The sequence below is a fragment of the Cervus canadensis genome, chromosome 24, assembly GCF_019320065.1.
Source record: "Cervus canadensis isolate Bull #8, Minnesota chromosome 24, ASM1932006v1, whole genome shotgun sequence".
NCBI lineage: Eukaryota > Metazoa > Chordata > Mammalia > Artiodactyla > Cervidae > Cervus > Cervus canadensis.
In genome coordinates, this window is record NC_057409.1 from 21968514 (window position 1) to 21993374 (window position 24861).

At 43.5% G+C, this 24861-nt stretch overlaps 1 protein-coding gene across 5 annotated transcripts in view; it reads left to right on the plus strand.

Annotated features, from left to right (window-relative positions):
- The window catches only part of DOCK10 (dedicator of cytokinesis 10), a 298093-nt gene that overhangs the window by 41886 nt on the left and 231346 nt on the right, over nucleotides 1-24861 (plus strand). Inside the window, exon 1 of one of the 5 annotated variants that reach the window (XM_043444647.1) lies at nucleotides 23632-24090. The exons of 2 other annotated variants lie outside the window; for them this stretch is intronic. In XM_043444647.1, the coding sequence (XP_043300582.1) occupies nucleotides 23929-24090 (162 nt within the window). In that variant the 5' untranslated portion in view covers nucleotides 23632-23928. Of the gene's footprint in view, nucleotides 1-23631; nucleotides 24091-24861 lie in introns of those variants that run through there. 2 more of the 5 variants (XM_043444645.1, XM_043444646.1) reach the window with 2 other exon arrangements.

Consider the following 24861-nt stretch of genomic DNA (forward strand, 5'->3'; position numbering starts at 1 on the left):
ACAGAGAGAGAGTGGGTTTGGACTTAAACTTTGGGAGGCAGTGGTATTGAACTAGAACTGAACGGTAACATTTCTTTAATTTTGCCCTCGTAGTTTAAAATTACCTTATTCTGTTTCTGGCAGCTGATACTATTCTGTTGATGGTCAATTTAAAGTAAATTTATGAAAAGAAATTAAATCATTGATTCAAATGATTGTGTTGGGTATATAGCAGGTAATTCAATGATTTGGTAAAAATAAAAATGACAGTACATGTGTGACTAATAGTCAATCAGCCATGCTCTAGTATAGTACAGATGTGAGAGTTGGACCGTAAAGAAGACTGAGTGCTGAAGAATTGATGCTTTCGAACTGTGGTGCTGGAGAAGACTCTTGAGAGTCCCTTGGACTGCAAGGAGATCAAACCAGTCAATTCTGAAGGAAATAAAACCTGACTATTTATTGGAAGGACTGATGCTGGAGCTGAAGCTTCAGTATTTTGCCCACCAGAGGAGAAGAGCTGACTCATGGGAAAAAACCTTGATGCTGGGAAAGATTGAGGGTAAGAGGAGAAGGGGGCGACAGAGGATGAGATGGTTGGATGGCATCACCGACTCAATGGACATGGGCTTGAGCAAACTCAGGGAGATAATGAAGGACAGGGACGCCTGGCGTGCTGCAGTCCATGAGGTGGCAAAGAGTTGGACATGACTTAGCGACTAAACAGCAGCAATGCTCTAGTAAATGTCCAGTTGGAATTGCCAGAACTTTACATTTTTTAAAGATTTTTTTCTCTCTACTGAATTCACCAATTATTGAAATCATGTTCTTGTGTCCCTGTCAGCTGGCCTTGTGGCCTTTGGAGAATGGATTGGAGTTAGATGTCCTCCTTGTGGGGGGACAGCAGTGGCATCCTGTTCTCCTTGAATCATAAAATCACTGTTTTGATTCCCAGAGATGCATCATAATTTTGTGGTGCTGGACTCCTTGCAGTTCATTTCAGTCACTCAGTCATGTCCAACACTTTGCAACTCCATGGACTGCAGGATGCCAGGATTCCCTGCCCATCACCAGGGAAAGGACTCCTTTGGTGTAAGGTAATAAAAACGCTATCTCATGGCAAAAAGGTTTTATCCTAAAGAGAACATGAAATCCCTGTTTCTCAATTCACTTCCAAATTGATTCTAATATGTCTAATGACCTCTTTTCCAAAATTAGTTTCATGAAGGGCTTGATTGATTTCAGGCTCTTTATAGATTTAATTTAATGTTCATCCTCCATTGTATTATGGCCCAGCATGAGTAAAGATGGTGCATATGGTTAGAGAAACAAAGCAAGGCCAAGACTGCTCCTTTGGGGGTCAAGTGTAGAACAGCTTTTATCCCTGACTCTGAAGCAGGGCCACACGTGGACTGAATGGCTGATAGACAGACCCTAATGGCTCTTTTAATGCAAACAATTGATTCTGGAGGCAGGAAGCTTCTGGAAGGGCTACTCTGAAACTCTGCATCAGCACACTCTTGGCATTCTTGGTTTCTTCTTGGGAAAATAAATGCTCTCTAGACTGTTAAACCAGGCCTGTGGCTTTATGCTTAAAGCCTAGATTTTTGAGTTGGAAAGATGAGTTCAAATATGGCTTTGATTTTTGTGAGTTTGCAAGTGCTCAGTCGTGTCCAACTCTTTGCAACCCCATGGACGGTAGCCCACTAGGCTCCTCTGTCCATAGAATTTTCTAGGCAAGAATACTGGAGTGGATTGCCATATCCTACTCTGGGGGATATTCCCAACCCAGGAATCGAACCTGAGTCTCTTGTGTCTCTTGCATTAGCAGGTGGATTGTTTACTACTGCACCAAGCCTGCTGTAACCAATAACCACAGATGGGCAACTTTACATTTACAACAGGAATTTTTTACAGACCAGAAGTGGTCAGCGAATCTACTAGTCAGCAACTCTGCACTCTTCCTGAGGTTCCCGGGGCAAATTGTTCTTGTGTCTTCCAGTTTTTGGTGACTCCAGGCATTCCTTGGCTTGTGACTGCAAACTCCAATTCCTGATCCTTCTTCACATTGCTGTCTCTTCTTTTCTGTGTCTTCCCCTCTTCTGTCTTTTATAAGGACACTTCTCAGTGGGTTTTTAATGTGCTGTGTAGGTTTATCATAACTTTCCTTCCAAGGGGCAAGCATCTTTTAATTTCATGGCTGCAGTAATTATGGAGTCCAAGAACATAAAACCTGCTCCTTGCTTCTTGAAAGGAAAGCTATGATAAACCTAGACAGCATATTAAAAACCAAATATATCACTTTGCCAATAAAGGTCTGTATAGTCAAAGCTTTGGTTTTTCCAGTAGTCATGTATGAATGTGAGAGTTGGATCATAAAGAAGGCTCAGCACTGAAGAATGGATGTTTTTTAATTGTGGTGCTAGAAAAGACTCTTGAGAGTCTCTTGGACTGCAAGGAGATCAAACCAGTGAATCCTAAAGGAAATCAACCCTGAATATTCATTGGAAGGACTGATGCTAAAGATGAAGCTCTGATACTTTGGCCACCTGATGAGAAGAGCTAACTCACTGGAAGACCCTGATGTTGGGAAAGATTGAAGGCAAAAGGAGAAGGAGATGGCAGAGGATGAGATTGTTAGATAGCATCACTGACTCAGTGGAGATGAACTTGAGCAAACTCCAGGAGATAGTGAAAGACAGGGAGGCCTGGCGTGCTGCAGTGCAGGGGATTGCAAAGAGTTGGACACGACTCAGCAACTGAACAACAACAGTCAGTGGGTTTAGGGCCCATTCAGATAATCCAAGCTTATCTCATCTTAAACCTTAATTTAATTACATCTGCAAAGAACCTTTTCCCAGAAGAAGGTTGTATCTGACAGTTTCAGGGATTAGGATGTAGACATATCTTTTTGAGAGCCACATTCAACCCACTATAAGAGATAATCATATGTGTACATCACAGATTAAATAAGAAAATGCTGAGCAAATAGGACATGTTCAAGAAATGTTAGTCATCATTTTTAGGATTATCAAATAGCTTCTTGGATTTGTCATTATAATATTTACTTTTGGTAAGCTAGCTGAACTCAGGGGCTTACCTGGTAGCTTAGATGGTAATGAATTTGCCTGCAATGCAGAAGATCTGTGTTTGATCCCTGGGTAGGGAAGATCCCCTGGAGAAGGGAATGGCAACCCACTCCAGTATTCTTGCCTGGAGAATTCTATAAACAGAGGAGCCTGGCAAGCTACAGTCCATGGGATTGCAAAGTCAGTCGAGAACAAAGACTAACACACACACAAGTAACTGAACTTAATGATGGGCTTGGTAATGATTAAACCTGAGGGACAGGTATAAGAGTCTAGTTGTCTTTGAACATTTCATGGGAGAAAACATGGCTTCTGTCCCCAAACTGGTTTGGAAGTCATTAACCTTATATTATCAGGTTAAATACACATCATGGAACTTTAAAGAGACACTATTTCTTATAGTTTTAGCAGACAAGGAAGCTCATTAGGGATTAGGGATACAAATGAAATACCAACTCCATAATCTGGAACAAGCGCTGCTTTTAGATAAAGCCTTTTATTTGAAACTAAAATAAGTAGAGAGTATCCCTGTGCTTTGAATATATACTTTTTTGAACTAAAGGTTCATTTGATTAAATGTGAAGTCAACGAAATCAATAAAGCATGACTTCAGGATTATGTGTCTTTACTCTGATTCTGATTGAGAGCGTTGTACTGCTAGAGATAATTCTGCTGCTAAGATCCATCTTCTGGTGGGAGGGTGGAACAAAGATCCACCTTGCACCCTCAGGGAGCTCAAAACCTCCTTGAGGGTATAACCCCAAACTCCAACTCTAAACTATAATTGTAACCTCCTGAAATTCTTTTCCATTATTAATTAGAAATGGCATTTGTCATGTTACAAATTTTCTCCCTGGTCATTCATCGGTTCTTACCTGTCCATCCCACCCCAGCGGCATTGATAATGGTTTATACTGATTCTTCAGTGTGTTCTGGGCATCTCACAACACTCTAGACCCCTCCTGGGAGCTGTGAGTAATGAGATGCTCTCCACTGGTTCCTTTCCTTTACCCCAGATTCCTGGGGTATCTGTCTGTCCGCCTGAGTCCACGACCAGCTCCTTGAGGCATGGTCCAGCTGTTGTCACACTGTGATAAGTAGTCACAAAAACACTTTCTGTATTTTAGTCGACTCGCCAGTTAAAGAGAGCTGAAGAGTTGACCAAAAGTCAGCCACTAAAACCAAAGAAATAAATGGAAGTAGTTCTTTTTCACGCCTGTCAATAAAGGGCCCTAAGCAGAAGCAGATTTATTTCTGAGTAAAGTCATTGAGAAAGCTTTGTGTGTGGTTCTTGTCCCTGTTGTTATTGCATTTCCTGGCTGATGCTTGCTTTTATTCATCATGCCACTTAGGGATGAGACCTGAGAGATGATACGATGATGAAATGATACTGAGGATGACAGTAGGTTACAGACCAGTAACAGCAGAGGATGTTTGCACTTGAAGCCTCTTCTCATGATGGACACCAGGGGGCAGTGCTCGTATTAAGAGATTTCTGCCTCAGGCAGGAAGTGAATCCATCTGCGTAAGTGCCATGACTCCAGGAGAGGTAGAGCCCTTCTTGTTTGAAACCCTTTTCCTCACTTTACTTTCCAAACATCATTTATTCATTCACCCTTAATGAGGCTCAAATCTCTTAGTCTCTAAGAAACCACATCTAAACTCTCCTGGCCCAATTAACTGCCCCCTCTCATCTTCCAGGCTTCTCTGGTGGTTCAGTTGGTAAAGAATCTGCCTGCAATGCGGGAGACCTGGGTTTGATTCCTGGGTTGGGAAGATCCTCTGGAGAAAGGAATGGCTACCCACTCTAGGATTCTGGCCTGGAGAATTCCATGGGCAGAGGAGCCTGGCAGGCTACAGTCCATGAGGTCACCAAGGGTTGGACACGACTGAGCGATTTTCACTTCACTTCACTTCACTCTCATCTTTCATAGTACTTTGAATAAAACTTGACTTTAGGCTCTCTGTTGTATACAGTTGTGTACCTCTGGTAAGCCCCACCCCCGGATACCAACATCCCCAGCACCTGCTTTTGCCTCCTGTATACCTGTTGCCAAATGCACATACCTTGAAAGATTGGCAAAACTACTATTACTTGTACTGTTATCAGCTAACTTGCAACTTTAAAGCTAGTCATTTAAAAATGCTGATAAGACACCATTGCCCATAATAATCTTTGGCTTCCCACTGTTAATAGAAAGCAACACTAAACCAGGTCAGCAGGTTAATTCCTTTAGTGCCAAATTAACTCCCCACTTTCGAGTAATTGCTTTTCTTTTGAGGAATAGCTAGAACACTGTTCTGAAGCCCCTCTCCCCAAAGAGAAGACAGAGAGGCGGTGATGGGTACATGGACTCACCATTCCAGTCCCTACATCCTGCCCCACTCTTGGCAAAAAATACCCTCCAGATGTTGTAAATATGTTGAAATTCTGTTGGCCTCCTAGCCGGATTGGTGTTATTACTCTCTGTGAGCTGTGGACAGGAAGTGCTCAAAACAAAACAGTTTAAATGTGGAATAGGCTGCTCCAAGATATGCTTATTTCTTTTTTAAGTGGAGAAGGGGAAAGAAGGATTGCTAGGCAATGGGGATGAAGTTCAGTTCTATCAGATTTGCTGTACTGCATTGTGTCCATAAGTGACAATCCTATACTACTGTACACTTAAGTGTCCATTAGAAGGGTAGATCTCATGTTGGCTGTTCTTATCAGAAAAAGGAAAGAGAAAAGAGAAGAGTAATTAAGTGGGTTGTTTCTTTCCCTGTTAAAGCATTTACCTTTTGGTCTTCCATACATGGAAAGCACAATTCCATTAATGACTGTAATAAACAGAATGTATGTTTTCAAACTGAGTTAGAAAAGCTAAGAGTTGCCCAGAGGTCATGATTCTTTCCTTGTGTTTTTAGAAACCAGATACACAAACCATTAGGAACTGCAGCAATGAGACTGAAGCATGGCCTGTAAAGCTAGTTACTGTGTGTGAGTGTGTGTGTGTGTATCTGTGTAACAGTTTCTTGGGGCCAGCTGTATTTTTGCATAGAAGGTGTGTGATGTGAAAAGCCATATGCACTTACCCTTTGATAGTCTGTAGTTTTCAAATTTAAGATCACTTGTCAGTTTAACAATGATTGGATCAGTGCCTTGTAACACCAGGCAGGATGTGTTCCAAAGAACCATCAGAGGGAACCTGTTACATCACACATAATAAAGCTTTCAGTCTACTGCTGAGCTTTCCCAAGCACTTGGCATTAAATAGAATAAGTTCTAATATTTACTGCTATGTATTGTCAGGTTGTAATTATCAGGTTGGAGACCTAGGAGAAGTTGCTTCTTTGGACTTAATTTTTCTCCTCTGAAATTTTGGACAGTGCACCAGATGGCGCTCATTTTAGGATAAAGAACCCATCCATTCTCTACATCTGCATCTCCTTTCTTACCCTGCAAATAGGTTCATCAATATCATTTTACTAGATTCCATATATATGCATTGTTTATCTCTTTGTGACTTCCTTCGCTATGTATAACAGGCTCTTGATTCATCCTCCTCACTAGAACTGACTTGAATTCATCCTTTTTATGGCTGAGTAATATTCCATCGTATATATGTACCACATCTTCTTTATCCATTTATCAGTTGATGAGAGAGTGGGATGAATGGAGGAAGTAGCATCAACATACATACCCAGTCACCTGTAAGATGGATAGCTGGTGAGAAGTTTCTGTGTAACATAGGGAGCCCAGTCTGGTGCTCTATGATGACCTGGAGGGATAAGATGGGGGAGGGGAGGGAGGCCAGCGAGAGAAGGGAAGTATGTATAATTATGGCTTATTTGCATTGTTGTATGGCAGAAACCAACACAGCAGTGTAAAAATATATTTTAAATTAAAAAATTACAAATGATCCATTCAAAAACACCATTGTGGTATTTATGGGTAAACTTTTACTAATAGGATATTGTATTTCATTTGAGATTGACACCAGAATGTAATCCCCGAGGGGCAAGAGCTCTCATCTCCATCTTCACTGCCCTAGCCTGAGACAGTGCCTGGCATAGACTGACCTTCAGTAAATATTCATTAAATGGAGAAGATTTCTTCTTTTCCGTTCCTCCCCTCTCCCTTCCTTCCTTTCCTCTTTCCATGATTATTAAGAAGGAAAGGACGGAAGGAAGGTTGACAGATTAACACCTCATTAAACTGAACCTGCTCGCTGGGGTAACATGCGGAAGCAGCCTTGAAAGTTTGCACATGAAATTTCATGCTATGGGTGATATTTCAAGAGCAACACTTTTGTAAGAGAAAAAAGTACATTGCAGGATGTCAACCACCTTTTTTCCATCTAGAAATCACTGGCAGAGGTTATTGATGACCCTTTGGTGAAGAGAAAGAAGTCAGTGAAGTGAGTGTCAGAGTGTTAAGAGTGGATGGGAGAAGAGGAAGGAAAAAAATAGGGCCTTTAGATGATGCTTTCCAGTTGTTTGCCTGGAAGGGAAGGTGAAAGAGTTCAGGAGCCATAGAAATTTCAGGGTTGAAGAGATGTTATTTTTGTTTGTATGATGTGTGGAAGAAGCTTTTATGCTGCTGAAGGGAAGGAGCCAGTAGAAGGGAGAGGAGTGATGGATGGAGCAAGATGCTGGAATTGGTGAGTGCACAGAGATGGGTCATTGCTTCTGACACTGAGGACGATGTAAGGAGGATGTGAGTAAATATTTACAAAGAACAACAATAATACACACACAAAAAAAAAAACCACCAAGGTGCTGAGCCAAGTAAAACCAGATGCTTCCAAGTGATTTTAGTAAGTTCATTTGCCACTTATTCATTCATATTCATTCATCTGCTCGTGGTGACTCACAGACAAGCAGCAAGAGAAGCAATATTTTAAGAAAATAGATGGAAAACGTATAACTCATGTAACACTTACTGGGAATTGGAAATAGATTGCCGGGTTTTGTTTGTTTGTTTGTTTGTTTGTTTTAGATGGCCATTTTTAAACCACCTATGTCTGACTCTGAGCTTCCCTGGTGGTTCAGTGGTAAAACTCTGCCTGCAATGCAGGAGATGTGGGTTCATTCCCTGGGTCGGGAAGATCCATGGAGAAGGGAATGGCAACCCACTCTAGTATTCTTGCCTGGGAAATCCCATGGACAGAGGAGTCTGGCGGGCTACAGTACACAGGGTCCACAGAGTCAGACCTGATTGAGTGACTAAACAGGCCCACACAATGACTGGCTCTTGGAATACCACGAGACAGCAAGTGATAAGAATTAGACCTGGGGGGTGGCACAAGGTATTGAAACAAGGAATCTCACAAGTCTGTGGCAGATCTAAGGGCATACACCTTCACAGATTTTGGAACCTACACTGGAGAAAACACAGACAGGAGATAGCCGGAAAGACATGTATTCGATCCACAGAATGCTGTCTGTATCCCCAGCCCCACACACCCCCATCGCCCTCCTCTTCTGGAGCCCCCTGGGTTCTCCACTTTCATTCTGGACACCAGTCTCCCTCTGGGAATCTGTCTGCAGATCTAAAATCCTCTCCGTTGCTTTGGACTGCATTGCATGTCTGGTAATGACTCTCTTTCCAGACTCTACTCTGGTCCTCCTTGGCTTGCTGGGAGCTCTGGACTTCCGTTCTTGTGCTTTACCATTCCTGAGATGAGCCCCCTGTGTCATCAAGCCTGGGTTTCACATATATTCCCCGCATGAGCTGTTCTCTGACCCTTGTCCTCCATCAGCCGTGCTTACGAGCTGGGCTTATTGCCTATTGCACGTGCATGGCCATGAAGAAGGAGGCAGCAAAGATTACCCTAAAGTCTGAGGAACAGTGGCGCACATATTAAAACCAACAGGCAACTACTGTATATAAAAGAGATAATCAACAAGGACCTACTGTATAGCACAGGGAACTCTACTCAACAGTCTGTAATAACCTGTATGGAAAAGAATGGATCCATGTATATGCATCACTGAATCACCTTACTATACACCTGAAACCAACACAACTTTGTAAATCACTTATACCCCAATATAAAATAAAAATAAAAACACAGAACAGGACAGTGGCAAGGCAGAGGCTGACTCAGAAACAAGGCACAAAGGCAATATTGAACTTGGCAGGGAGCAGAATATCTAAGTGGAAATGTGGAAATAGACCTTCACGGGGGTGGAGGTCTGATTTCTGCTGAAATCAGAAGTGAGGATTTAGGGATCCCAGGTTAGAGGAATCCAAGCTCTCAGAGGCCACATGGACACTGAGTTGGGACACTTTCCTTTCCTTCCTCTGCCCCAACCTCAGTCACCATGATTAGTGAAGCTTCAGATCTTGCTTTTATCCTTCCTCCATCTAATGTCCGGGGTTCCCATCCCCTCCCAGCCTGGAATTTAACCTCCTTCCTAGCCAACCACCTCCATGAAGAACCAAGTTCCAAAGCTGCTCAGTACTTCTTATCATCATGTTCAAATTAGATCCCTTGACCCTTAAGTCCTGCTCATGTTGGTAACATTTATTGACACCGTTATACCAAATACCTACCTAAATGATTTCACGTGGATTACCTATTTTGATTTTTTTAACCTTCTTTGATTTTCATAGCAACCATGTGCTGTGCTATGCTGTGCTGTGCATAGTCGCTCAGTCATGTCCAATTCTTTGTGACCCGCATGAACTATAGCCCGCCAGGCTCCTCTGTCCATGGGGATTCTCCAGGCAAGAATACTGGAGTGGGTTGCCATGCCCTCCTCCAGGGGATCTTCCCAACCTAGGACTAAAATAGGGTCTCCCACATTGCAGGCAGATTCTTTACCAGCTGAGCTACCAGAAAAGCCCCATAGCAACCATACATGGTAGAAATTATGACCAAGGTGACCATGCATCCTAGACCATTTGTCTCTGCATAGTCCATATTTATGCCTAATATTCTGGCGTCATTATTAATAGCACCCTCTACAAGGGTCCTGGTTTGGACCAGCAATTATATGGTCATTGTAACTGTTACCGTGCTTCCTTTCCTCAGTTTACAGATGACACCTAGAGACGTGAAGTCTCTTATCCATCATCACATCTCATCGCATCGCTGATCCATGGATGAGCCAGGACTTGGACTCTGGCATCAGACCCCACAGAGACAGCCTGGAAACCACTGTGTTCTTATCCATGTTTGTGTGTGCATGTGCGCTAAGTAGCTTCAGTCATATCCAACTCTTTGCATCCTCATAGACTGTAGCCCCTCCCAGGCAAGAATACTGTAATGGGTTGCCATACCCTCTCCTCCAGGGGATCTTCCCAAATCAGAGATCGAACCCTCGCCTCCTGCGGCTCCTGCTCTGCAGGTGAAATTTTTCCTACTGAGCCACCAGCAAAGCCCCTGATTCATTTTTACTGGTCCCTTAAGTTTTGATGAATGACTGGACTTTAGGATTTATTTTGCTGCTGATTAATTCTGATATTCTATGTCATACCAAGCAGCTTAGCCTTTCACCCCCTCTCCCCACGACTGGTGACCACCACGTCCCACTGCATCTCAGATATAGGGTGAGCTTTTCCCACTTGGGGCTCGAACGGAGAGGAGCAAGATGGGGTGCTTACTGGAAGCTGTAGGAGACTTAAGAGAAATTTATTTTTAGGGATGTAAGATGTGAGCAATTTGGCTCAAAAGACCTGAGCAAGAATTTTATTGAAAGAGAAACGGTTAAGCCAAGTAATGTCCCAGGTTTTTATTTTGGACAGCTTGCCCATTGACTCAAATTATCCCACAATCAATGCCAATGAAGCAAATAGTATCAGTTACAATACTGTCTAAAAGGCCTGAGAACAGCTATGCTGCATACAAGTGCACATCATCTAAACAGACTTGGGTTTTGTCAAAATTGAATTTTGAAAGTCAACAGTGGTCTTTTCATGCAAAAGCAAGTTGATGGCCATGGGTGTGAACAATGCATACTTAAAATCCTTCCATTGCATACACCTTTTTCTTCCAAAAAAAAATCCCAAAAAGTAAAAAATGCAACCATGGTCACTTTCCACATCCTGGAAACAGTGGACTTACTAAGATTCACACAGTTAACCAGGTTTTCATCACCAGTGTGCCAACATCCACTTCCTGTCATAACTGAAAGTAGCTTGCCAAGGGCCCTTCTGATCACACACCATCTCATCCAGACTTTGTCACAGGTGTGTGGCTCTGCCTTTTTGTGGAAATAGGTAGAAATCTGAAACCATAGCTTAATATCAATAGCAGGTGGTGTGATCTTGTGGCACTGTTCAGAACACTTGTTGACATTTCACATATGTACTTTTACACAGAGTAGCTCACTTAATTTCACAACAGTCCTCTGAGGTGAGTCTGAAAGCAAAGAAGAGTTATGTGACTTGCTGAAGAGGACCAAGCTAGTAAGACCCAGACCTGACTTCCCAAACCATTGCCAAAGGTTGGCAGAGTCCTCTGTGTGTGTGTGTGCATGTGCTCAGTCCTGACTCTTTGTGACCCTAGGGACTGTAGCCTGCCAGGCTCCTCTGTCCATGGAGTTCTCCAGGCAAGAATACTGGAGTGGTTTGCCATTTCCTCCTCCAGGGGATCTTCCCAGTCCCGTCCCAGACGGGGATTGAATCCATGTCTCTTGCATCTCCTGCATTGGCAGAAGAATTCTTTACCTCTGCATTACCTGGGAAGCCCAAGTCCTCCTCACCCAGTGCATACTCTACACAGTGCAGCCTCTGATGACGATAAGGTTAAACTTGTTTCTCAAGCTTATATCCCCTTAGCTCCTTCAGAGGTGGTCATAATATAAATCTATAGGCTATTCCTTTCCAAATGAATTTGATATATTAAGTGAATTACAAAGTGATCTGAAATGCTGTGTCCTTGTTCATAGATGTGTAATGATTGTTTTTGTTTTTCAGTTGCTTAAGTCATGTCCAACTCTTTGCAACCCCATGGACTACAGCATGCCAGGCTTTCCTGTCCTTCCCTATCTCCCAAGGTTTGCTTAAGTTCATGTCCATTGAATCAGTGATGCCATCCAACCATCTCATCCTATGTCTTCCCCTTCTCCTCTTGTCCTCAATCTTTCCCAGCATCAGGGTCTTTTCCAGTGAGTCAGCTCTTCATATCAGGTGACCAAAGTATTGGAGCTTCAGCTTCAGCATCAGTCCTTCCAATGAATATTCAGGGTTGATTTCTTTTAGGATTGACTGGCTTGCTCTCCTTGCAGTAGAGGGGACCCTCAAGAGTCTTCTCCAACATCACAGTTGGAAAGCATCAATTCTTTGGTGCTCTGCCTTCTTTGTGGTCCAGCTCTCACATCTGTACATGACTACTGGAAAAACCATAATTTTGACTAAAGGGACCTTTGTTGACAAAGTGATGTCTTTGCTTTTTAATATTCTGTCTAGGTTTGTCATAGCTTTTCTTTCAAGGAGCAAGCATCTTTTAATTTCATGGCATGCAGCCATGACTGCCTGGCTACAGTCACTATCTGCAGTGATCTTGAAGTAAAATCTGTCACTGCCTCTACCTCCTCCCCATCTATATGCCATGAAGTGATGGGATCAGATGCCATGATCTTACTTTTTTGAATGTTGAGTTTTAAGCCAGCCTTTTCACTCTCCTCTTTGTGTAGTGATAGACTACTTTAAAAGGCAAAATATGTTCATAGGAAATTCCTTCTATTATCCCCCCATGTTGGGTGCAGATTAGATCTTTATTAAGATTTGTGCTGAAATATTTAGCATTGCTTTTGAGGAATGGATAGCATCATATCCTGATCACACTTAGATTTCTAAAGACCTAGGGGCACTTGCAGTTGAAGTTTGGGAAATTTCATCCTGTGCGGCCTTACAGATTTTCAGAAGTAGAAGCTCACCAGTGTGGAGGTTGGGGTCTCAGCCCCAAGTTATCCAGCCACCCTGAGAAAAATCATTGGCAGTGCAGCTTCGTCCTCTGGCAGCTGGACCATGTGCTGGCCTGCTTCCAGGTCCAAGAAGGCAGGTATAGTCTAGGCTGATGGGAAACGTGCCACAAGTTGGTCGGGGCTTCTGTAGCCCCTCCCTCAGTGTAGAGCAGGGCTCCTGTGTCCTCCTTGGCTAGGGGTCAGAGTAGGCGAAGGGAAGAGAATTCAGTTCCCTGATATTTGAGTTTCCTTCTGTTCCTTTCTGCTAAATAGAAAACAGGATGACAATACTTTGCCTAAAGGGTAAACATGAACATCCTGTGTCCTGCCTTGCAGTCTTCTCTTCTAAAATACTGAGAGCCCAGAGATTTCTTCTACTAGAGAAGGTTTTCTGCTTCTCCATGACTGCTACCATCACCCAGCGGGGAGAGGCACGACTGCCTCACTGGGTGTGTAGCTGTCAACTCTGAGAGTCCCTGGACAGAGCTTCTCTATTTATTGGGTCCTTACTCCGTCCTGGGGCTTCCCTGATGGCTCAGAGGGTAAAGTGTCTGCCTGCAATGCAGGAAACTCAGGTTCAGTTCCTGGGTTGGGAAGATCCCCTGAAGAAGGAAATAGCAACCCACTCCAGTACCCTTGCTGGGAAAATCCCATAGACGAAGAAGCCTGGTAGGCTACAGTCCATGGGGTCACAAAGAGTCGGACACGACTGAGCGACTTCACCTTCACTTTACTCCGTCCCAGGAACAGTGTTAAGTGTGTTAAGTGCTTCATTTGGATTATCTCATTTACTCCTTCTCATCCTTTCAGGTGGGTTTCCCAGATGGCACTAGTGGTAAAGAACCTGCCTTGCCAAGGTAGGAGACATAACAAACACAGGTTCGATCCCTGGGTCCAGCTGATTCCCTGGAGGAGGGCGTGGCAATCGACTCCAGTGTTCCTGCTTGGAGAATTCCATGGACAGAGGAGCCTCTTGGTGGTCTACAGTCCTTAGGGTCGCAAAAAGTCAGACTAAAGTGACTTTGCATGCACACACACATCTTATGGGGTAGGGATAAAAAACTATCATCAGTCCCATTTCGCTGAAATGGAAGCAAAGTTCAAAAGGTTGTTTGCTTGGGGTCAGTAATCCAGGTAGTGACAAACTCAGGTGTATGGTGCACCAAAATGATCATATCATACCTCTGAAGAAAAACCAGCCAAGTCTTATTGTTACCATCCCATCAATCTGCTCCTGTTCCATAAGACATTGCTGTGTACACATTAGACCACATTGAAGTGATTATTCTGGCTACTGGGCTGGATCAGGATGGGGAGCAAGGAGATCCTACTGGCTTCTGACTTGAGAAATGACTTGATCACCAAGAAAAAGGAAATGGGTTCAATTGAACCTCCATCTGCTCCCTCAATCCCAATATTTTTCTCTTCATGCTCACTAGTTAGAGTGCTTCTACCTGTTTTTCCACATTGCTTGTGATTCACTGTCGCCTTTTTAAAAATATTGGTGGGGGAATGAGAGAGATACCAACAACATCTCTTCCTATCTCTTCTCCACTCCAAAGCCTGGACATCCCTTATTGGACTTTGTGAATCTATAGATAAAGCTTTTAGATTCTAGACCTAGAAGGAACCTGAGGCCATCTCTTCTTACTCTCTAACTTTGTTGTTACTGTTGTTCAGTTGCTAACTTGTGTCCAACTCTTCCGAGACCCCATGGACTGCAGCACACCAGGCTTCCCTGTCCCTCACCATCCCCCAGTGAGTTTGCCCAAGTTTATGTCTATTGAATCGGTGATACCTTTCAACCATCTCATCCTCTATTGCCCCCTTCTCCTTCTACCTTCAATCTTTCCCGGCATCAGGGTCTTTTCCAATGAGTCAGGTGGCTAAAGTTTTGGAGTTTCAACTTCAGCATCAGTCCTTCCAAAGAGTATTCAGGGTTGATTTCCTTTAAGATTGACTGATTTGATCTCCTTGCTTTCCAAGGGACTCTCAAGAGTCTTCTCCAGCACTGCAGTTCGAAAGCATCAATTCTTAAGCGTTCTGCCTTCTTAATTGTCCAGCTCTCACATCCATACTCGTGACTACTGGAAAGACCTCTAACTTTATGGGCAAGCAAAGTTAGATCCAGAGAGACAGAAGTAACAGACCTGTCTGAAGTCTTAATTAGCGTCAGAGCCCAAGCTCCATTCACTGCTGTTCCCGTCACATCCCCCTGGGATGCGGGGTACCCAAGTCCTCCTGCAGAACTGCAGTAGCTTCATTTGTCTGTAGCAGAAACTGAAGATAATAGGAACACAAACTTGAGAATCCACAGCCTGCAGTTTAGGGTTTAAAGAGAAGCTGAACATTATCTTATCAAGTTAATCTTTTGAATATAGCCCTGCCCCTCCTACTCCTGCTGGGTTTAAACCTTGCTTTGTCCTCATTTCCTTTCAACAGCCGGAGCTGGGAGCTTTGCACCAACCCTAAAATGATAATGTTGGGCTGCTCCCCTGAGTCCTGGCAAAGAATATGGAGTTGAGATTAGCTCAGGTTGACACCATCCTTTTCAGCTCTCAAATTGGTTTGGAAAGCACATTTGAAAATTACTTAAAAGACTGCCGTTTTCATGTTTGGAAAGCAGTTCATGATTATTGTAAACGAGATTTAACTTGGAATGTTTAGGATGTGGGTGGCTAATTCCTGCCACAATTCAAAGGGGAAAGAAATGAACACAGAAAATAAAATAGAACAAGTACTGAAAGTACAGTTAATAGCTCATTGATCCAGCCACAGCTGAGAACATTTTTCTCATAGCTAACTTTTGAAGATCACATAATTGACCCCATTTAGTTATAAACTTTTAAGAATTAAAAGCAATCGCTGCTGGAAGTTGATCTCGAATGTTTCACAGGTTTCTCTTCCTTCTGGAGCTGTCACCGATGGACATAATTTGACTTTTCTTGTTGTAGAGCATGGGCCCTAGGCACATGGACTTTAATAGTTACAACACTCAGGCACAATAGTTGTGGCTCGTAGACCCTAGATCACACAGGCTTCAGTAGTTGTGGCGCATGGGCTAAGTTGCCCCATGGCATATGGAATCCTCCCAGACTGTGAATGTCTTCTGCATTGGTAGGCAGATTCTTATCCACTGTACCACCAGGGAAGCCCTAGCTCTTTCTTTTGTCAGGGCTTGTACTTTTAAGTTAGTCAGACTCAAGCATATACCCTGGGCTCAATGACTGGTGAAGAGGAGCCAAGGACACTTCCTACTGCATCTCACTCTTGACCTTGACAGTTCACTCTAGTGCCAAGGCTCTCTTGCTGGTATATTTATATGTGACTGTATTAGCATTGAACCTTGACTTACAGGTCTGTTACCTACCTTTTTTGGCTCTTTCTTGGAATAATGATAATAAATGTAATAGTTTTATTCAAAATACAGCTAAAAGAGTGATAAAATCTACCATTTATGCCAGTGTTTTATTCATAGCATGTCTTTTGTTATAATAACTCTGCAAAAGAGGGCATCTTGGTTCTGTTGTACCAGTTAAATAAATAAGGTTCAGAGGATTCGAACTCAGAATCACTTCCCAGGTACCAAGCTAGAATCATGCACCCTCATCCTTGCCCCAGGAACACAGTCCGCAGTCCCATTTGATGGTGTGGGTCTTAGTTGGCTAGTTTAATTGCTGGGACCCTTGAAATCCTTTGAAGAAGTTAGAAGCTGTCCGCACCCCATCAGTTGCTTGAATCATGCACCCTCATCCTTGCCCCAGGAACACAGTCCACATCCCATTTGGTGGTGTGGGTCTTGGTTGGCTGGATTAATTGCTGGGACCCTTGAAACCCTTTGAAGAAGTTAGAAGCTGTCAGCAATCCATCCATCACAAGGGACATCCTTCCAGTTCTAAGTGGCTGTGCCCTATTCCCACTAGCCCAGGGCAAGTCACAGTTACATTGTGTCTGGTCAGAGGCTTTTGCCAGCTTCACTCAGCAAGGTCTTTGGAATCCTGTGTATGGCGGCTGTAAGTGGTACAGGTATGAAAACCCCTTCTCGAACCCACTCCTATAAACGTCCCAGATTAATGAATTGGGTACTGTCTCTTTCTGGCCCTGCAGAAGTTGTTTCTGTTGCTTCCCAGGACTTGGCTGTGATCAGAATAGTTGAGGTTGCAAAATAAGTGCCCTCTGGGTAAGTGAGGTATTATTATATTATTTTAAATGTGTTTACTCATGGAAAAGGACTGGGAAGGGGTTATGGAACTTGTCTCATGTTACCATGGGACCCAACTTCAAAGCTCAGAGGAGGCATGCCCATTCCTCCATCACCCAGGGAATCGTGTGTCCCTCAGCAAGGAAGAGTCAGAGATTTTTTTTTTTTTAACCACTAGTAAAGGGGACAGGGAAAAAGTAAACAATGTCTGAAATCCTTAGATCTTTTTTCTCTTCCAGTAATAACTAACCCATGTGTATTGAATCCTTACTTACCATATGTCTGGCACTGTGCCAAGGACTGACAGAACAGTTGGATCCTCATGAGTATCCATTCATTTAACAGAGGAGGAAACTGAGGCTTAAAACTTTTGCTTTATGCCACAAAGGTAGCAAGTATCTCAACTGGGGATTTAAATTCCCTGTCCACTTCCCAGGCTTTTGCCTAGCTGCTACACTGTACTGCCTTCTACCAAGAATAAGAAAGATTGACTCTGACCAGAGAAGAATGCAGTCAAATGCAGAAGCCTGAGAAATGTAAGGTGTGATATTGATGAAACATTGACATTATCCACGTACTCTGCAAGAAGCTGCTGAGGAAGCCACTTGAGAGAGCAAGGAAGGAAAATTTTCTGAAGCACTTAAACATACCAAAGAGAAATCTTTTAGCTGCACTGGTGCCCAAAGGGAGGGAAATGAAGAAAAGACGCGCTTGGCAACAGCACCTGGATTTTTTAAATGAAAGAACAGTGTGCCTGTTTCCAAAGTGATTAATTGTACAACTCAATAAATGTCAGCAAGTGGAAAAGATGCCTGTAAAGGGGAGGCACTATAATTAAGTGCAAATGAAGAGATAGGAGCTGAAAGAAGAGAACTCTACAAGTCACAAATGGGGGAAAAGGGGTCATGGTTGTTATCAAAATTTACCTAAGTCCCAAGCTCTTGAGTTGAAGTAGCACCAAGAGAGGCAACGATGCAAGTTGATAAGGAATAACTGGGCCTCAGGGAGAATCACTTTGCTGGGTTGTGTTTTCCACCTTTTTTTTAGCTAAGAAAGCACTGATCGACTCCCTCCTATCCGTTTAATTGAATTTATATACCTGAGGGGACTTACCCATCTGGAAATAGACAAGTTAAAAGATTCTTGCTAATCCCTGCCCTGGAAAATGGCCAAGTCCTTGAACTGGTTTTACTCAGCTTGGGGTTAAATCCTCAGTTGCCTTTAGTCTATGAGAGTTTTCCTCCTTTAGGGTCACTTTCACTTGGTCACAATTGCTGAGCCAGAGAAGGCCAACAAGATTCAGACCTTGATGATGATAATAATGAGGAAGAGGAGTTTATTTTTACTCCACATGGATTGACTGATTCACTCCACAAAGCACCGAATTCCCGTGGAAAGGCTGTGCTCCAACTTAAAGAAGTGACTGCAAGTTTCAACCCGTGCCCTTCGTCTCCAGTTTTCTGACCTCGTACAACTCTGTGTGGAATAGCGCTGGTGGTGAAGGAGAGGCAGCAAAGCCTGGAAGACAGTTCCACTCCACCAGCTCCAGAGTCCTCACCAAATTCTCATGCTGGCCCAGAAAAGCGAATGGCTCGTTCCCTGTGAACAGCGGTGTGTTCAGGCTGTCAACTTCGCGTGGATTCGAGGGCAAGTGGTAGCAGGTTTTCTCCTGGAGCCAAACAGTGTCCTAGGGTGATGGCTTCATTCCTGTTGGACAAAAGCAGCCTCTTTCCTGGGGATATTTCAGTGTCAGCCAGCATCTTACATACATCTTTGTATGTAAGGACAGATTACTGCATCAAGGAGTAACAAAGGAGTCGATCACGATTTCATATTCCCACTATATGCTTTCAGAGCCAGCTTGAATAGGTGAGTGGTTTCTGCCAATGAATGCTTCACACAGTAAATACATCTTTTTAAGAATTCTCTTATCAAATTCATTACATTTTTAAATGTTGTAAGTTCCCATCAAAATGTAACTTAAATGGTCACCCAAAACATTCTGCTAACACTACTAGCTGCCTTCTGAAACTGTGATCCAAGGAAACATCACAGACTTTCCTATGAAGGACAAACCAGCTCTCAAAGGGGGTGTTCCAAGGTTGCCTCCATATACCTTGCCATGTGCCAAATAATATTTTTCTGGTATAAATCCACCTTTGGAAGATACAAGGTTTACTTGGCACATATTTGGCTTTCAGAACTGGGTTTAAAAAGCTCATACCCTGTAACCAGATCTAGCTTTCCCAGTTACTCGGTATGATTCTAGCAACAAGTCACTTAACCTCTCTGTGCCTCGGTTTCCTCAGCTGTAAAATGGGGATAATCAGATCATGACCTCATAATAGAGCTGTAAATGGATCGATATGTGTAAATATTAAATAGAACTGTGCTTGGCACGTTGTAAGTGCTATGGGATGGCTTACTTTATTGTAAATATTACTGTTATTATTATTGTTCACTGAGCATCTACTTCATGGTTACATGACCAGCTCTTACAGAAAGGGGATGACAGCGCTTAGAAATGAAATCCATCAGAACGTATTTTCAGCTTGTTTGTGAGGAAGGAAACCCACAGGGTGCAGTAATAAGGACTGAGGTTCTGAACTGTGAGGTGTGGTCTGTCGGAGATGCTTCTCTGGGAGAGGAGACCTATCTTCCACTCTCCCCATCAGCAGAGGTAGCCTCACATTTGTTCAGTGATTGATGAGGTAGCTTCATGGTAAAAAACCCTCCTGACAACACAGAAGAGGCAGGAGACGGGTTCAGTCCCTGGGTCAGGAAGATCCCCTGGAATAGGAGATAGCAACCCACTCCAGTATTCTTGCCTGGAAAATCCCTTGGACGGAGGAGCCTGGTCCATGCGGTCCATACTGTCCATGCGATCGCAAAGAGTAGGAGACAATGGCACACACATACACATATTGATTTTTTCAGGTACTTCCTCCCACCAACATCCTAATAGACGTTAAAGAGTTATTTCCGTGTTACAGTGGATATTCTCAAGGCTCAGAGAGGTCAAGCAACTTGCTTGAGATGACACAGTGTATGGTTGGCAGAGCCTTGACTGAGCAGGAATCTGTCTGACTCTGCAGCTCATGGGAGCCTCTCTGCTGCCTTCTGCTGCTGTCTCTCCCACCAGGCTGCTGCCTGGACTAGACTTGAACGGTGTTGCCCAGTCCGTACATTGCCAGTCCCTCTATGAATGAAAAGAAAAGTGAAAGTGAAGTCTGTCTGTCGTGTCCAGCTCTTTGCGACCCCATGGACTGTAGCCTTCCAGGCTTCTCCATCCATGGGATTTTCCAGGCAAGAGTCCTGGAGTGGGTTGCCATTGCCTTCTCTGGGGGATCTTCCCAACCCAGGGATCGAACCCAGGTCTCCCGCATTGCAGGCAGATGCGTTACCCTCTGAGACATCAGGGAAGGCTTTCCCTCTGTGAATAAGTCCACATATAAGGAGGGACCCGCTTAGTTTGGGTACCTGAGTACTCTGCCCTCTGGGTCCAGGAACAGGAAGCAGAGCCCTGGAGGCCCACCTCTTCACGTGGTCAGCCCCATTCCTGCTCACAGGTTGACATGTGTGCCAGTTGCCACCTTCCTTTGTTGTGAGTGTGAGCCAGGTGGGCCGGCGGCAGACACACCTGCCTCCACTGGCCAAGGGGTGCTGACCCCTGTGCTACTTGTTCTGGAAGCGTCTGCCGTTCTGCTGTTGTCACATGCTCTGAAGTTCTGTCTCCTGGGGTTGGTGGCAGGGTGGGTGTCAGTTAGCTACTTTCTCACACCGAGCACCTACCTCCCTGGAACTCCGACCCCCTCCAGGGCTCTATTGAGCCCTGTAGCTCTTTCCACCACGTCCTCCTGCCCCCGAAGTTCTTGCTCATCCTTCATTTTTAGTTATCGCTCAGTGTGATCAGGTTCACTTTTCAACTTTCAGAGAAACTTTCTGAAAACTCTCATCTGTTCAAAGATCCATCCCTCCAACCCTACTTTCTCACTGTAATGAATATATTCCCCTTTTACACTGCTTTGTTGAATTTTCACTTGGACTTTGGGAAGGAGGAAAGGAAACACATCTATTCATTTCTTAATTACAATATTTGCATCTGAGCTCATGTTGGTTTTCTAAGATAACCTCTTGTTATCAGCAACAGCATTCCATGCACATTTAATGTTTGAAGGCCAAATTAGTGATTCATTTTATTAATACTTCAAAGAAACTAGCAGATCCCTTCAGGGAATTGATTCTTCCTTTTAAAATATTTCCTGTGTATCAACATCTATGCCAAACATGAGGGGAAAAAGGGACCTTATCTCTGTGGGTTGATCTATCTCCTCCCCCACTTTGCCACATCCCTAGCTTAATTTCCTCTTTCAAACATCTCAGAACCCAATCCTTTTCCTGCACTTTTGAATTTGCGTGTTTGAAATGTTTCATAAGAAAACATTGGGCCATGTGTCCAGCTGTCATTCTCTGGTTTTCATCCTTCCAGCCTCTTTTCCATTGGATAACTGTGGTTGTGTATTGAATTCCCAAGAAACTAATTCTTGGAGGTTCCCTTTCCTTGGTGATGGAAGTTAGAAGACAGAGAGAGAATTTTGAGACTCCCATCAGTAATAGCAGTCCATCAATAATAGGGCTGAATTCCTCAGAGGCAGTTCAGGGATCGATGAACACAGGACTCTAATAGCCAGAAAGCACATGATTTATCTCCCCAAAGACTTTGGCATCTGCCAGATCGTCTGACTCCAGAAGCCACCCCAGAGGTTAGCCAGCCTTAGGGAGAGAATGGCTAGAAAGGACTTTGGGATGCAAACTGCCTCTTCCCTGCCAAGCCTGTGGTGTGCAACTTAGGGATCCACCTTCCCTTATTAGCAGCCCACAGGAGCTGCCGGAATGTTTAAGCGCCTCCGGTCAGTGCCTTGCTGTATTCAAGCTCTCCGGCCCCGAGCAGATGACCAGAACCCGAGGGAATGACTGGAGGGTGATAGGTCATGGGGTATGGGAGTGGGTGGGCGAGGGTGGGCACTGACATCCAGGGAGCGCCGAGGAGCAATCAGATCTGAAAAGGCACATTCATAATCATGGAAGCCTATTCCATATTTTGTCTTTGGTGGGACACCATTTATATATATATATTCAATATGCAAGCCAGGCGGGCTAAATTGTAGCCTTTCTTCAGTAAATGCCCTAGTTGTTTAGAGTTAAAAAAAAAAATGGTTTAGATTAGCACCCGGGCACTCTGACAAAGGTCCAGAGGGACTCAAGGGACTTGCCAGCATCATTAGCATTTTTTTCTTCTTTTTCCAGCCGCGCTAAAATATGTTTGCTCAAAACAGAGAGAGATGAAAAACTACTTGCAGCCAGTACCTCTTAAAAGAAAAAAAATATTTTACTCCTCTGGCAAACATACCAATTATAACGAAGCTGTGTTGTGACAGATTACTGAGCAATTAATGCCTAATTGAGCCTTCTGCTAGATGCTTCTGTGAAAGCCACTTTACTGAGGCCCGAAGTGGCCACACCTTAGAGGAAAAGAAACCTCCAAACTTCCTGTAACACCCTCTGTGCTGAGGGGCCCAGAAACCAAAGAAAACATTTTTACTCTGAATCTCCGAAGAGTTACACTGACAGGATTAACTTGACAGAAAGATCTCGACATTGTAAATCCTGCTGGGGATTTCATAGTTTCCTCATTTGTAAGCAAGATCTATTTTCCATGAGATATTTTTAGTGCAAGCATCCCTGTTGTCTTATTTTCTTGCAGTATACCATTAGATCTTGAGGCCAGTCCAAGCCAGTCACGTGACTCCTAAGCATCTCGCGGTTCCCCTTAAGTGACTAGTCTCTCAGGAGTCAGGGAATACTAGACTCTTAACTGCCAGAGACCTTAAAGTCCTTCCTGAAGCCTTGAATTCTTATTGATAGGATGTGCAAATTCTTTACAGCTGCTCTTTTTTTTTTTTTTTTTCTGAGAGGTCAGCTCAGCAAAGCTTGCTGCCTGACCTCAGTAAACAGAGATATTTTCAGCCATGCGAGCCGCCTATGTAAATATAAAAATGTATCAGGCTGCAGAACTGCATGTGTGGGAACAGAACAACCGAGCTATTGAAAGAAAATCACAGGGGGAACACTAGTGTCACTCACATGGCTTTGGTTAACGCGTGCATACTTCGGATAAATCATTTTGATTCAGCGGACTCCCCATTTTAGATGAGTCCATTTCATTTCTGGAACTTACGAGCTACGATAAGTAGAACCCCAATCACTTAGTGAGGTGTCTAGTAAAATTTCCTTCTGGAAGTTTTTATATTAAAAAGACAACAATCACTTTCACTCTTTATATGACACTCCTCTGCCTTGGAAAAAACATGTGAGTGTGAAGTCAGTTTTTCAGTTGTTTAATGTGAAAAAGAGTGATTTGTTTGAGTGTCTGAGAGGGAAAGATATCTTTATTCAGACCTCCAAAACGGGAATTGGAGAGAATCACTGTAATGAACAGGAAACATGCTCTTGAGATGAATTGAGAAATGCTCTCTGGGCAAAATGCTCTAATATTCTTGAGTGTGTTCAGTTTCAGTGGATCAAATCTTTCCCATCTCTGCATCCAAGCTATTTGGCGGTGATCAGATGATCAGAGCTCAAGGAAGTGATTGGAGAGTGAGCTGGCTGCAGCTGCGATGTAGGCTGTTTTCAGGGACAAGGAGCCACTGTTTTTCAAACATAGCATCCACATAGAAGTTATTTTCTGGGCTCCAGGATGCAGCGATGGGCTGCACTGCCAGCATTGTTCTGCTTCAGGCTTTTCGTTCTGTGGTCCAGAGGAGCTGTCCACACATTTGTAGACGACGCCAAGAGGAACCGTCCCACGAAATTTTGCCTCTGGAAATTGACGATGAAATGAGTAGACCCAGAACCCTCATCATAATGGTATGGTATCTGTGGCAAAACAGCCTCAGTTGATGAAGCTGTGATTATAGAAATGAGGCTGTCATTTGGGATTTGGGTTTTCAGCTTTAGATAAAGAAATGTGTGACCAAGAGTTTACTACTGTGCTGTACTGTTGGGGGAAAATCTTTTCAGAATGATTTCATATATTATTCACAAAACTGATTTTCTTTCTCTTATATCTGTCTTGAAAATGTGCAGTTTGGAGGTCTGTTAGAAACTCTCTTCTGCCTAATGTTTTGTGTTGTTGTTATTAACTTTTGTGCAGAAATTTTTGAAGCCTGGTTCAATTAAGTGGATTTTATGTTGTGACTCTAATTTGAAAGTAGAGCCCCAAATAGGTATTTTTATATCACATGTGACTCATCCAGTTGTGTTGGCAGTTAGATCTCTAACTTCAAAGCGTTTGAGGCTTTCATTTCTGGCGCTGCAAGGGAAATGCCTTTCCAAAATGCTTAACTTAGGCATAAAATCAGAATGAAGTTTTTGAGAATTTTGTGGAATGCATGGCGTTTTCATTAGAAAGCTGTTTCTTGCCACTTGACAAATGACATTTTTGTCTGTGCTTTAATGATTATAGTGTTAACTCCTTCACGTGTATCTGGTTGATCAGCTAGAAAAAAGTGGAGGGTAGACTCTTTCCTTACCTTCGGTTCAGGGAGAGATCTGCTTAGTCACTGAAATCCTGTCTTAGGATGGAAGTGGTGTGCTTAAGTTTCCAAAATTGAGGAGGCATTGAAGTCTGCGTGGTTT